Source organism: Rhea pennata, chromosome 3 (assembly GCF_028389875.1).
Source record: "Rhea pennata isolate bPtePen1 chromosome 3, bPtePen1.pri, whole genome shotgun sequence".
Taxonomy (NCBI): Eukaryota; Metazoa; Chordata; class Aves; order Rheiformes; family Rheidae; genus Rhea; species Rhea pennata.
Window position 1 is genome coordinate 77,740,115 of NC_084665.1, and position 15,117 is coordinate 77,755,231.

General features: G+C 36.9%; 1 protein-coding gene across 1 annotated transcript; it reads left to right on the forward strand.

Annotated features, from left to right (window-relative positions):
• The first annotated feature begins 251 nt into the window (after positions 1-251).
• Positions 252-14,623, forward strand: TUBE1 (tubulin epsilon 1). The gene is made up of 12 exons (XM_062570962.1): positions 252-276; positions 362-435; positions 1,667-1,719; positions 5,350-5,407; positions 5,960-6,075; positions 7,114-7,235; positions 8,581-8,768; positions 9,624-9,799; positions 10,566-10,706; positions 12,548-12,688; positions 13,554-13,728; positions 14,203-14,623. Exons 1-12 carry the CDS (start codon positions 252-254, stop codon positions 14,359-14,361), a joined length of 1,428 nt encoding a protein of 475 aa, XP_062426946.1. The 3' UTR covers positions 14,362-14,623.
• The last annotated feature ends 494 nt before the right edge of the window (positions 14,624-15,117 follow it).

Genomic DNA, 15,117 nt, shown 5'->3' on the forward strand with positions numbered 1-15,117 from the left:
TCAACAGACAAGAGAAAGCATCTACTTTTACTGTGGACAGTTATTTGCACACATCCCCTCCCCCCCCCCGCCGATGGAATATTCCACCCGCGGTGAGCGCCGCGGGCCAATCCAGCAGATGGGACGTTCCACGGCGGGTGGGGGGGGCGGTGCGCCGTTGGAAAAGCCCGCCCGCCTCAACGTCACCAACGGCCGTGCCCGCCGGGAGGGCGTGACTTCCGGGCGCCGAGTTCGAACCAGGAGCGGCAGCCATGACCCAGTCTGTGGTGGTGCAGGGTAAGGGGTGGCGACGACGGCGGCGCCCGCAGCGCAGCGTCCGCCCTGCCCGGGGTCTGACCTGTGCCTCTCTCCCTCGTTACAGTGGGCCAGTGCGGGAACCAGGTGGGCTGCCGCTTCTGGGACCTGGCGCTGCGGGAGCACGCCGCCGTTAACAAGGTAACGGCACCGCTCCCCCGGCCCCCTCCCACCGCAGCGGTGGCGCAGGCGCAGGGGGGCGGGCGGGGCGGGGCGAGGGGGGGAGGGAGAAGGCGTCGGCCTTCCTCTCGTGCCGAATAACGGCCGGTGGCGGCGAAGTTCGGTGTTGATTCAGCCTGGCGAAGGTCACTCCGTTACGAGCTGAACTCCCCACGGCGTTTTACGCAGTTTGGCTGGCGAACTCTGATGCAGATTTGCTTTCTCAAGTCTCTCCACCTGGAAAAGGCCTGGATATCTCCTAGAAGAGAGTGATTAGCAAGTGTGAGACAATATGTGAAGGGAGACAGCTGTTTAGTAGAGCATCTTTGACTTGCGCTGCGGTGTCACTGTCATTAAAGGCAAAAAGCACTCACGCCAAAACCCACCCTTCATTCCATGCTAGCACATGACATACATTGAAGTGGGCTGTGCTGAGCAGCTTGAAAAGAAAGATGTACTCCTCTTGCCACGGCTATAAATACACAATTTCCTGGTAAATTCTGTGCATTAACAATGATAATGGTGAACAGTCCTTTTGAATGCTTTTGAGAAGGCAATAGATGAAGTTCATATGCCTGTGGAGAGTCTCTTAGTTGTAGTGTAGACAGAGAGCAGTGACTTCCAGACTCTACTTCATCAGGTCTCCAAGACCATGGTAAATGATCTGTAAAACCATATCAACGTTAAAGTACATAAACTTGTCAGATCTCTTTTACTTACAGGATGGAACAAGAAATTTCAGCACCATCCATTAGCTCTCAGTTTGGGAATCACTGATACAGTTTAATGTGATTTTCTTTCCACAGAACTTAATGATTGTTGATATAATGGGCAGGAAACTGTCTCAGTATTTTACCAGTGACAAACTGAGTCAGCTAAGTGGCAACATTTTAATAATTGCATTGGAATCTGCAGTAAAATCCTAAGTCTTTAGCTATGAAGAAAAACTATTTGTTTAATCTTCTGCTGAGAACTTCATATCCTAATTAGATCTGCCTATCAGTTCTTATTATCAGGTTGATGTTTCAGTAAAGTACTGTTTCTCTGGTATTGACTAGAGCTATTTAGATTGAATTTAAAGGTTGGCCCTGTTTTGAGTGAGGTTTAACAGATGACTTCTAGAAGTCCCTTCCAATCTACAATACTCCATGAATAAACATTGAGAATTTCTGATGTTACAATCTTCATCTTATGTCATGTTGTTTACTTTTAGAAGGGGATATATGATGAAGCATTAAGCGGTTTCTTTAGGAACGTGGATACCAGGTAAGTTTTACTGAGAAGCTCATTTTGAGTTTAACACAGTAGATCAAGACTTCTAGTATTTGCTCTTAACCTAAATTAAAATTCTCTTTGTTTCAGGTCATATTTAATTTGTGCTAAAAAAGATTTTGCTTTTTAGTCTTTTTTTCAGAGCACTATCTGTCCCTTTCCATTTTAACTATTTTAAATGTGTTTCATTTTACCCTTTTGTTCCACCCATCCAAAAAATGGACAGTCAAGATTTGATAGCTTTTGTAATTGCCAATCATGTTTAGATTGCAAGCTGTCCGACTACTAGCTTAGCAGCATTTATTGGAGAATAGTAAGAGGAATTATGTAGAAGGTAGTAAGAAAAAGCTCTTTTTAAAGACCTGTCAGTTTTTAAATCTCTTACATGACTAGTTCATTACATAATGACTGGCAGCTACTTTTTTTTTTTTAAGGTTATCCAGTTCCCACCTTAAGAGCATTCAGTTGTCTTTTTTTTCTGTCCAATTACAGAAATCCTTGCAGTGTGTTTAAAAGAGTAAACAGTTGGCCACCTGGATGTTGCAGTGCGTTGTAATTGATTAGAAGATACTTGGCCAGCCTCTCTTCTGTAATAGGCAAGGCTGCGATACAGAATACAATTTTAACTAAAAAAAAAAGTATAGAAATAATATGTATTTGGTCTCAATTCTAACCTCTTTGAAAGAAGATACAAGTGTGTTGGGATTTAACACTGCTATTTCCTGTGAGTAGTTCCTACAACTTCTCTTTTTTTTTCATCGAGAACATTTGGTTGTAACTACATATATGTTCTTATATGGGCCACATGAAACTACCAAATTTTAATTTGACAGGTTGGCTGCAATGTAAACATCCCTTTTCTATATTAAATGATGAATGACTCATCTTACTGAATACCATAGAAGTTTCAAGGAAAGTTCCCCTAGCTGGGGGACTGTTCATATTTGTATTGAAACAGTTCTCATTTTTGAGTGTAGCCTTGAACTGTAACTTAAAGGAGAGTAGTTTAATACAAGCTTGCTCAGGTTATGGGGTTTTAGTCTTTGCTGTTGCAGTGAGTTTTGTTTTAACTTTATCAAAAAGGACTAGTTCACCTTGGAAGTCATTGCAGGCATAGAATTTATGTCGTAAAATGACAGACTTCAGTCTTCTATGTTACGCCATACTGCTTTTCAAAATAGTCCAAATGGGTTATGCAGTCCGAAACAGCTATAAACAACACTCTTACAGAACCAGAGAGACTCTTTTCTCATATAGTAATTAATAAACTGTGTAACACTGAGAATGTGTTTATGTTCATTCTTTCATGATTTAACTCTGGAGGAATTAACGATTAATCCTGAAATAATTAATGATGGAGTCGAACATCACGCTTTAACGCTGATGTTGAAGTTTCATTTGGGAGGTACTTTGGCTGCAAGTGAACTGTTTAATGGAAAGATAGTTTTATCTGTTTATTAAAGTAAAAAATGCATTTATGTCTGTAATCTTGGACAGAGTTGGCACTTAATTGATGGCTGAGATGACTTCTTTTCACACTTCAATCACTGCACTATGCATTTCTCTCTCCCTCCTTTCCTTTCCCATCAGAGAATATAAATCACAGAAACTTCAGCTGGCAACCAAATTTGTTAGTACATGTTGTAAAGGTGTGTTCTTCCTGAGCTTAAAAGCTTACTGCTTCAATCTGTAAGAGTTATCAATGCAGTGATCATTACTCTTACAGAAGCTCCACACAGGCCTGTTTGAAGATTGAAGTTATGCATCCAAAGTGCAACAAGCATCTAGATCTGTTCATGTGCTGCAGGAACATGCATTCTGTATGGTAGATGCTGCTACTGGTACCAGTTTTCTGGGAAAACAGAGAAACTAGAGCATCTAAGAAAGAAAAAACCTGAACGCCTTATCTAATAAAATCAGCAATGGCCAGAAGGCCACCTTGTTCCAACAGATTTGAAAGCAAAATATTTTATGCTGGCTCCATCAAGCTGGTTGTATGATGATAGCTATTAAAAGCAACATAGAGATCAGGTAAAATAACTACCCAAATAAGTAGTGAGTTTATGCAACAATCAGGTGTACTGATGAGTTCAAGTCTGGTAGAATTGTATAAAACAGTCTTCATATATGAGCTTTATTATTGTGTAAACTTAACTATTCAAAACATGTAAAACGATCTATGAAAAGAAGTTGTCATACCTTAAGGTGATCCATATTGCTTTACAAATAGCAAAGACTGATAGTTTAGGCAACTTAGTAACAAATGTATGGTTTTATAGGCAGAAATTTATGTTTTAAACACATTTTTAAGAATTTGACTAGTTTATAAAAAATAATATAAAAACATACTACATTAAAAAAACTTCACATTTGTTAAGTCACATACAGGCACACGCATCTACAAAAACAGACATATTCCATTTGTCAAAAACAAGTAAGTATATCTAAGAGAGATGTAGGGATTCTAAAAAATTTAGGGATTTTTCGAAGCAGTTGAGTCAGAGAAAGTTATTGAAATCATAGGCTGTCATGAAAGACCACAAAGACAATAGTTGGAAAAAAGGCAGATATTTTTTTCGCCTCTTTTGGGGGTTTGTTAGTTCTTGAAGAGAAATAGAACTTCTCTAGCTGGACTGGCTGATGCTATAGTGGTCTCTCTTAAGGAATTGCATAGGCTAGAGTAATCCACATGAGTATTGGAGGCTGCTATGAGCTGTTTACCTAAAGGAAGTTGCTTCAAGAGCCTCTGGGAGTGAGACAGTAGAAACTCCTTGAGGATTCCAGTGCAGTCCTATACTCTCTCTTCCACTTGTTCCTGCTGGCATGAGAGCACTGTAGGGAATTTCACCTGATGTTTTAGGATGTTTTTGTGGTTGAATATAAAACAGACTAAGAAATAGTTCAAGTTTTGTGTAATCTGAGGATTGACTTGCACCCAAATGAGGTAAATTGAGGGGGAAAATAGAGCCATCTTCAATACGTTTTCTTCCTGTGTTGGTATAGTTTAGCTAGACATGAACATATCATACTTTGAGTGCAGAGGCACCAGAATACAATGCATAGTCCCCCAGATTGGCTTGGTATAACCAATTCAAGAAAAATAAATGAATAAAGCTATGTCACACAGCATGATTTCTGAACTAATAAATAAAAATAAGTCAAGCAAAGTGCTCTGCTAGTGCGCTTATGTTGCTTTCATGTCCTAAGTAGTAGCATAGTGCTCTACTATCCCTGTTAAAAAGCCAGTGGTGCTACTTGGTGCATTATGTTCCGTTATATGATGCAGACATATTGCATGCTAAGATAAAAGATAATGCTTTTGGCAATGCTTGTAGACTTACTAAGAGTAGAGGCTGTATCTGAGAGTAAGCCTTCAGTGCTTATCTTTTCAGCTTGCTGATGAAATTCTGCTTAGGAGATTTCTCACTGAGACTGGGCCCTGTAATTGCTTTCTTTTAGGGCACTCTGAGTTCTTTCCTAGCAGTGTTTTATGTTTGATGTGTTTCTTTGTATGTTATATCAGTCCTTTGAACTGTAAAGATTAAGGACTGAATTTTATTCTAATATTTGTTGTCTTATTTCCTAGTATGGTCTTCAGTTTGGATTTTTTTATTTTTTTCACAGAAGTGGTGGAGATGGTCATGATGTTTCCAAAGGAAAAATCTGCTCTTTAAAAGCACGAGTAAGGCAATCTGTAAAGCTTATTCCTGTATATCGCATATTTATGTCTGACAGTGTTGGAATTTTCATAAGGCTCTTATAAATGAACATATTTTCAAAAGATACTTTGAGTAATAAAACTTCTAACAATAATTTTTGGTATAATGGAGTAATGCAGTTTGCAGCCATTCTTCTTGAATAATTCAAAGTGTAATTTTAATAACATTATTGTGGATATTACAAAGAGTTTTTGAACTTAAGAAACAACAAAGCTTTAAATATAAAAATACTTTAATTTGCTTGCTCCAAAGTATGGAGGCAAGGTATTTTTAAAAAATTTTAACAAAATTGAAATATCTGAAATGCTGTTCTGCTGAATGACTTATAGCAAAGCAATCAACGTGAATTTTGCTAGTTTATTTTCTAGATAACTACAACTGTAAAACAAGACCCTCTGGACCACAGTAGAAACAACTTACTTTTTATGTTATAAATAATTTTATATTTCTTTGTGTGATTATTTCAAATTGTGGCTTGCTTACTGACTGAATTTTAATTCTTTCTATTCTCAAAGGCACTTCTGATTGACATGGAGGAGGGTGTGGTAAATGAAATTCTACAGGGGCCATTGAGAGATGTGTTTGATAGCAAGCAGCTTATCACAGATGTTTCAGGATCAGGAAACAACTGGTGAGAAGAAATCCTTCCTAACTCTTCAGGAAGCATTTCTGGCAACTAATTAGATGGCAGTTGAACAGGAAAATTATAACAGTAGCCTTCTGGCTCATTCTACTGTACCTGGAGAGCTGCAACTTGTTACCTGTAAACTTTAGAGTTACTGTTGCCTGAAGGAGGGCTTTGAAAACAATTTAACCGAAGGATAATTCTGCTAATATATCTTTTTCTCTATTTTTCTTCCTCTTTTTGGACTCTTCTTTAAAGAACATGGTTTATATTTTTGTTTCTTTGGCATTCACCTATTCCTACTGCTCAGTCAAAACCATAATCTAGTTTGGGACTGTGCAATTAATGTAGAAAAAGAAATGAGTTATATAAACACATGTGCTTCTGATTTCTAAGCACTACAGATTCCAGTTCTGTGCATATAAGCTATGCTACAAAAAAAGAGAAATTCAGGAAACAGATGATTAACATAATAAATTCCAAATTTTCACTGAGACATTAATACATTTCTAATAATACTCAGTGCACTACAGACTGGAAAGCAAGTCATCAGCAAATAGAAGAAGTGTGGTACAAGCATTCTGTAATCTCACCATCTAACAGGAAAGTGTGTTGAAAATTATCTGTTTGGGTTTTTTTTCAATTGCCAGTAACAGCTGACTTGCATAATACTCAAATGAAGATCAGTACACGTTACATATGGATGTCCTCTTTGTTAAGGGGCATGTAACTATCATTTGATAATAACAATTTCAAATAAAATTTGATTGTCCAGCATAGCTGTTTATTTCCTTTTCATACAAAATAATAGGGCAAGCTCCAAAGCTGTGAATTTAGTGCTTGCGTTCTCAATATTAAAACCATGTCCCAACTTCCCTGTGCCATAGTGTAGTTAGTAACCATTTTGCAGCTCTCCCCCGTCAGGAGTTGCACCAGCTCTGAACTGTTAAACTACAGCATTTAAAATCTCGAATAGGAAGAGTTGGAATAAAAAGTTGGAAGATGGTTATTGGGGGAATTTCTAAGTACTTTTCTTACTTTCAGGGCTGTAGGTCACCGGCTATATGGCTGTCAGTACCGGGAAAACATTGTGGAAAAGCTGAGGAAAACTGCAGAACATTGTGACTGTCTACAGTGCTTTTTTATAATTCATTCTATGGGAGGTGGTAAGTAATTGTATGGTTAGTATGATTGCACCTGCCACAAGTGAAAGAAAAATCTAGATCTTGAAAAGATCACTGTAATCGGTATCATGCAGAATAAAAAGCTGTTAACACTGTTCAATTAAGTGGACTTGGAATTATTTTTTACTTGTTAGAACACTGAGGAGCTCCAATCATGAACTCAAGTAGGCAGTGTCAAAACAGAACAAAAGTACAGTTTACGTTATAAGACGAGACGGAGTGGATGGATCAAGACAGGTGGCAAATACAAGGAAACACTGTGGTGACACTGATCAAAAGAGGGGGCAGTGACCTCAGAACACTGGCATCATTGTCGTGATCAAGTTATTTTTAACTGTGATGAAAGATTTTTCAGGAAGGATTTGAAGGAGGCTTCTGACATTCTTAAACTGTCTTGTTTTCATTCTTTTCACAGAATTCTCTTGAATCCAGTCTAACTACTTTAATAACAAATCTGAAGGGAGAATCTTCTGCAGTGACAATTTTGTTATTGTTATCTTGTCACTAAGCCTTTCTCCCCAGAAACATGGACAAATTCAGTGTTTTGGCGTTGAGCATGTATTATAAATGATTATGGTGTGGAAATAAACACTGCAAATAGCTGTAAATATGACACAGAGTCAAATGCCTTTTTTTTTGTGTGTGTGTGTGTGTGGTCATCATCTTAATTTGAGAGACCCTGCAGATATTCTTGCTATTTTTGCAGAAAACTACTCTGTTGTTCATAGATGAACAACATTGTCAGCTGCTGAGGTTCTGTTAGCTGTTCAAGACAGAAGAACCTACAGTTTAATTCTCTGACTTACACTTTTTCTCATCAACATTAAGTTCATGTTGGAGGAAAGGGGTTACCGTATTTTTACAAGAGAATGAGCAAACTTTGTAAAGAAAAACCAATGAGAAAGTAAATTTAAATACTTGCGTGAGTAAGAGTTAGTTCAATGTTTTTAAACAAGTATTTTCCTTCAAAATTCAAATAAATGTTTTTAGAATAAGAAATAAAAGACCAAATCAGGAAAATTTTGGTTGGTTTGAACTGATGCATGTTCTAGGACTTTTTGGTTTGCAGAAATTTTTGAGATTGTATATTTCTTCCTGTGTGGTATGGTAAATAGTCAATTAAGTTTTTCCAAGACAGAAAAATAGTTTTCTGCTTAAATTTATGTGCCAGTAGCCTCCACAATCTGCTGAATACTTCGAAAAATCTTTGCATATATAACTGAGAAGTTGTATGTTTCCAGCATATGAGACTTAATGCTTATAAGAATGCTTGTGGGAAACCTTTTATCTTCTCTCATTCTGTCTTCTCATTCATAATTATTTTTAGGGACTGGATCTGGTCTTGGAACTTTTGTACTGAATTTGCTTGAGGATGAATTCCCAGAAGTATATAGATTTGTTACTTCAGTTTATCCCTCTGGTGAAGACGATGTTATTACTTCACCATATAATAGTGTTCTGGCTATGAAGGAGCTTAATGAGCATGCAGACTGTGTGCTACCAATAGAAAATGAAGTAAGAAATAATATTCTATTTCTGTCAATTTCTTTTTTATTAAACTGCATGTAAGAAGTGTTTCTTCCTTCTGTGTATTGATTTTAGAATCAAGTCTTAAAAAGCATCATTTCATAAGTCACTTGCAAGCTTTTTAAATGAATCTAGTTATCACTTAAAAGTCATTCTGTTCCTTCCACCTTCAAAAAAAAAAGTCACTCTTCCAGCATCAAAAACAGTCTAGAGTGAATTTTTTCATGTCTGTTTGAAGGTAAACAGTAAAAGACTCCTATATACTGAGGACAAGAATCTTAAAAATTATTTTAGCAATCAATTTATGTGTAGCATTGGTACAATACTGAAAGTGAAATGAATAACCCACTCCAAATTAAAATAGACTTTACTGGTAAGGAATACGAGCGTCATAGACATACCTGGCCACATAAACAACTAGACTCTTTTGAAACCAACTTTGATGACTGTCTTGAATTGCTTTTAGGTTATAAGAAAGTTGGAGAAAGTGGAATATATTTAAGGAATATATTTTTGCTTTCATGGGAATTAGAAAATTTGAAATATTCCAAAACCTTATCTTCTAAAAAGGATATTTGAATAGAATTCAAACTTCTTTCTGAGATAAGCTGTGTACATTTGTGACATACAAGGAACACACATTTAGAAACACTTCAGTCAATTGGAATTGGTCAAAAGTTGGATTTAATGGCTATCATAGTACAATGTTTGAACTAGAGCTACCATGTCCTAGTTTTTCTTTGAGTTTTAAGATTATTTGAAATAAAAAATGGAGGTACTGAGTTTGAATGCTCTATGCTCAAGACTTCTTGTATGATTTCTGGTTTTATTTTTCTCTCAAAGGCTTTGTTTGATATAGTTAATAAAATTAATCAGATGGTCAAATCGGGAAAGTTAGGATCAATTGTGAAGCAAAACAGCTTGGTAACATCAAGTGCAGGCAGTACAAAAACTCTACAGGAGAAGCCGTTTGATGCCATGAATAATATCATAGCCAACTTGCTGCTGAACCTGACCAGGTAACGTTACAGGTCATTCCTCTCTAAAAATAATGTTGATGGAGGCAGAATGCACCATAGATATTCAGGCCTATATCACCTCAAAGAATTTTGATTATTTGCAATTTGATACTAGTCTTCTCTTTTTAAGAATTAATGATTAAGCCTTGAAACATAAGGAGGTATTCAGATGTTAGTGGTGTTGCTGTAGCAGTGATAGTCCAAGAACTTAAGACAAGGTCTGTAGGCAGAAGCATTATCCTCCAATAATATTGGAATCCATGGAGATTAACCTTCCTAGGCCAAATACATCCTTTTATAAATGTCATCATACCACTGTAGCACCTAAATTGTCCACTGCTGGAAGAAACTTCTGGTGAAAAATAACTTCAGAGTATTGGTCTGCTTTTCTTAAACAGTTTGTCATAAATGTTTAAAGTCACACATTTTATTACATCTGTGCATTCAAACTGGTTTCAAGCAGTTGTGTCCACACATTGAAAAATAGTGCTAAAGGCTACAGCCAATAAACATAAGGTCTCGTTCTCCTTGCTTGAATGTTCTATTATGAGAAATGCAAAGAAATGAGAAACGCCAATGTAACTGCCCAATGTGAAAATTCAGTATTAATGGTTAAACAGTTTCACATTTCCTGAAATGATATTCTTGAATTCTGTTGTTCTACTGTTGCATTATGGAGAACAGCTGAAAAATGGATGTAATTAATGTTTGCATTACAAAAGTCATTTACTTAAATAGTTTTAAAACAGTTCTGTTATTTTTTCAGCTCTGCTAGGTTTGAGGGTTCGCTTAACATGGATCTTAATGAAATAAGCATGAATTTGGTTCCCTTTCCTCGACTTCATTACTTGGTTTCAAGCTTGACTCCTCTGTATACTTTGGCTGATGTTAACATACCTTCCAGAAGGTAGGAAGGAGAGGTTATTATGGAATTAGCAAACTGTCTTTAGATTTTAAGTTTAATTTTTAATTCTTCCATAGTTTCCATTAAAAATGCATTCTTCAGCAAATCTATGGGTATAAGTTCTGGATGTTTGAAAGGGAGGAGTTAATGAATTTTAAAAGCCTGCCATGTATTCAGATTTGTCCTGATTTTGAGAACATTCTCTGTTGCATTTCCTTCATGTTCCCATCCCTTCACAAGCACTTCTTGTGACCTCCTTAAGACATTAGCACCTAGAAGTGGATTGTTCAGCTGCATCAGCACAACATGAGGGATACTAGAGTGATGAGGGAAGAAAAAGGAGGTTAAAAAAAATGGAGGAATTGAAATTTACTTTTTAAGATCATACATCTAATGGTTTAGTCAGCAAACTCAAAATATGTTTTTATTAGCTTTGCTGAGAAATGCCTTTATTACTAGGTGATAGATAGAACTAACCACAAGTTAAGTTACGCTTTGCATTTCACTCGCAAAATACTACAAAGACAAACAAGGAATTAAACAAGACTCCTTGGGAAGTAAGGAAGTAATCTTGCTTCATTTATGAGATGCGGTGAGCCTGTTTAACAGTTCATTGTAACAATCGAAAAGGGACATCTTATCTTTCCTCCTCACAGTTTTCCAGCCACTGATTCCTTCTGCTGCTGCTTGTCAACTCTTTTGTAAGATGATTTCTCTCTCTGACATGGCAGAAAAATAACTCATTAAAATAAGTTTCTTTGCTTTTTAGAGAGTGAGATCAGGTCAGCAAAAAGTTCCAAAATGATAGAGGTAGCTTGTCTGTAGTTTGCATGTTCCCACCAGTAAGTAGTGAGAGTGGGCAGACAAATGGTAGAGAAGAGGGTGGGACTACCCTCTTTCTGTGACAGTAGGTTTTAACAATCAACTCAATCTCTCTCTTGAAACCATACTTTGAGGAGACAATAAAGTGCTAGAGGGAGGATAGCAGACTGTGGGGAAATGCACAGTCGATAGTATTTCCAAATGAGGTGGGAAGAGTAGTATATTTGAGTGTGTCTCTTTTTTTAACAGGCAGATTGTTGGGAGAAGTGATTTGAAAAAAAATAGGCCTGATAGATGCAGAGAATTTGGAACAAATGAAAATAATGGCTTAGATGTTACGGGTCCACAGAGACTTAATAGGACTCACTTGAGGAGATAAGAGAAAGAATATGGTCTACTCTGTCATCTTTTAGAGAAGGCATGCAGAATAAAATTAGAGTAAGTGGACAAACATATAGAGGCCATATTTTTCTAAAACATTAACCAAAATTAACGTAGTGATATGATTCCTTTTATGGTTCCTTGGTTATGGTTATATGGTTCCTTTTAGACAGTGAAGCAGAACAGGCATATGATCCGTTCTATAATGATCAGCGGCACTTTAATATTTTCTTGTCAGATCCTCCACAAGCAGTGAGATTGCCTGCCCAAATTTTCATATAACCAGAACTTCAGGTAGTTAAATGCAGTTAAATATTTTTTAAAATTTGTAACCATTGGCCTAATTTCTTTATTTGAGGAATTTAAGGTCTCTTTAGTCTGCCAACTTCTCTAACTTCAGACTCAACACTTGGTTGTACCATGAGAGAGAATGGAGAAATACGGTCTTTTATTAAAAAAAAATAATTCTAATACCACATGTGTAGATATAAAGATTTGAATCTTTTTTCTGTCGTTCACTATCACAGTTTAAATGTGCCTTTATTTTCAGAACTTTATTAACCTTTTAATCTCTGAAAGTGGGAGTTCTAAAGAACTTTTGTAACCTGCTTTAATAACATAACTGCTTTCTCTTGACCCAGGTTGGATCAGATGTTTTCAGATGCTTTTAGCAGAGATCATCAACTAATTCGGGCAGATCCAAAGCACAGTCTCTACCTTGCCTGTGCACTTCTTGTTCGAGGAAATGTGCAGGTTTCAGACCTTCGCAGAAATATTGAAAGGTTTGTAATATCACACAAAGTACTCGTGGTATTTATTATAGAAGCTGTTGTCAGATGTCTGCAGTGCGCTTACTTTTCATCTGAAGAATTTCAACACCAAATCATTTTATTCACAAAAATATTTTTCTTCAGAAGAGAAGAAAATGTAAATAATTTATTTTAATTAGCATAATAGTTACAGTATTCTTGAATTTCCAAACAAAGGGAACTGAGTAGATGTCCCTGAGCTGCTCCTTCCATCCTCAGAAAGCCCAACCTTCCCTAGGTCTCCTGCCAGTATTAGATCTTGGAGAAACAGGCTCTGTAGTAGATTTTTTTCTGAATGAAAGCCAGCTCTTTTTCATGTGGGTAGGGAGTCATCCTTATTTTAACAACCCTCCCTTGTTAGCACTTCATTGCTGTCACTTAGCTATCGTGGAAGACTACTACAGAAAGGACAGACACGCTTCTTGTACAAAATGAAGTTTACATGCAGGCAGCAGTGCATAGAGAAAATTTTTAAGAATCGAAAACATTTTACTACACCTAAACTGTAGGTAGACTGACTGTTCTCTCACATTAATCTGCCCCTTTCATGAGACTCAGAGTGTTTGCAGTCCCTCCCCTTTTGTAGAAATAAGTAACTTTCCTTTTCAAAAATTGATACATTTAAATTAATAAAAATTGGTATTTGTGATTTAAATTTACAATTCATAAACAATTTTAGTCTGAAGCCTAAAATGTCATATGCCAAATGCTAGTTAAAATTGGCTTTCTTAGTCCTGAAAGCTTAAAAGTCAACCTTTTGATACTGTTTGTTAGCAAAGGAAACTTAGCCTTTGTGTTCTTTACATTCCCTATGTATCTGTAAACTTCTGAATCACAGGTTAAAGCCTTCCCTGCACTTCATCTCCTGGAATCAAGAAGGGTGGAAAACTGGCTTGTGTTCAGTACCTCCTGTAGGCCATTCCCACTCACTTCTGGCTTTAGCAAATAACACCTGTGTGAAACCGACATTTATGGAACTCAAAACCAGATTCATGAAGCTCTACAAGAAAAAGGTATGGCTCTGTCACCATTATAGCATTCATACCCACTGATCATTACTATCTTGTATTATTGGTACTTAGAAGTGACAGCCCAGCCCAGCTTGTGGAATATCAAGGAATCATTTCAACAACTGCTGCATAAAAAATGAACTATTTATTTACCTGTACCTACAAGATAATACACTTATTTTCTTCAGTAGTGAGGCAGTATCTGACCGATCTACCTGGAAGTTTGTTCAGGCATCCCCCAGAAGACAGAATATGAAAAGTTCTGTGCCTAAGAAATCAATAATATCAACTGTAATCCCTTAGAGGACTGTTACTAAAGTTGTCAAGTATATTAGGAAGGGATGTCGTGAAACCAGTCTTTAAATCTACTTTCTACAATGCTCTGCACTAAAGTGCAGGCTAAATGATGCTTCCAGAACCAAATGAATTAAATCAGGTGCCAAGAAAAGATTAAAGCTGAATTTATTATTCTCATAGGCTCATCTTCACCATTATCTGCATATAGATGGGATGGAGCAAAGCTGTTTCTCTGAAGCCATATTGTCTTTGTCTGACCTAATAGAAGAGTATAATGAACTGGATGCCTCAAAAGGTGGGCCTAGAAGAGATCCATCAAGACTGAAGATAGCTGTGTAAAGAAGGAAGAACTGTTATTTTGCTTTCATTTTCCCCAAGCATTCCAACCACTTCAGTTAACCAGAATGACTTGCAGAGTGCCTGCATCTTGTCATTCCAAAATGAGATTGAGACAACTGCCTCCTCAGCTCTCTGAGTGGGGATCATTTTAAGTGATGGAACCATTCTGTACGAAAGATTTGAAAGCGTGTTGCTCTCCAGCACCTAATTGTGGAGGAACTCAGTAGAGAGGCATCATACTAACTGTAGAGTTGGCATGCCACATGCTGTGAGGACAAGAAAGGAAGGCTGTAGCAGCCCAAAATGTAGTTCTCAAAGTTTTCTCAAACTTTGAACTTAAAGTAAACTAAAGGCAGGCCCTACTTCAAAGAGCAAACACCACTACTAGTTTGTTTGTTTTTTTAATAAATTACTACGAAGAGGAGAACCCATATGCAGTTTTCAAAGATGAAAGCAAACCTCTAATGAAATTGGTTTCTTAAATTTTGCAGCATTCTAGGTGTCATTTGAGAATGCTCTAAACAGTGTTCAAAGTTTATGTTTTTGCTTCCTTTTTGTACTTAACTACAATTAGCTGTATTAGAGCATTCTCAGTTGAAATCAAAAATGGCAATACAGCAAACTCAAGAAAATGCACTTTCTTTCAAATATTATAATTGGAGTATTAATTAACATGTTATTTTAAGGATGCATATTCATGAAAGCTGTGTTGCACTTGAAAATGAATTAATACACTGTACGTTTGAATGAAACGAG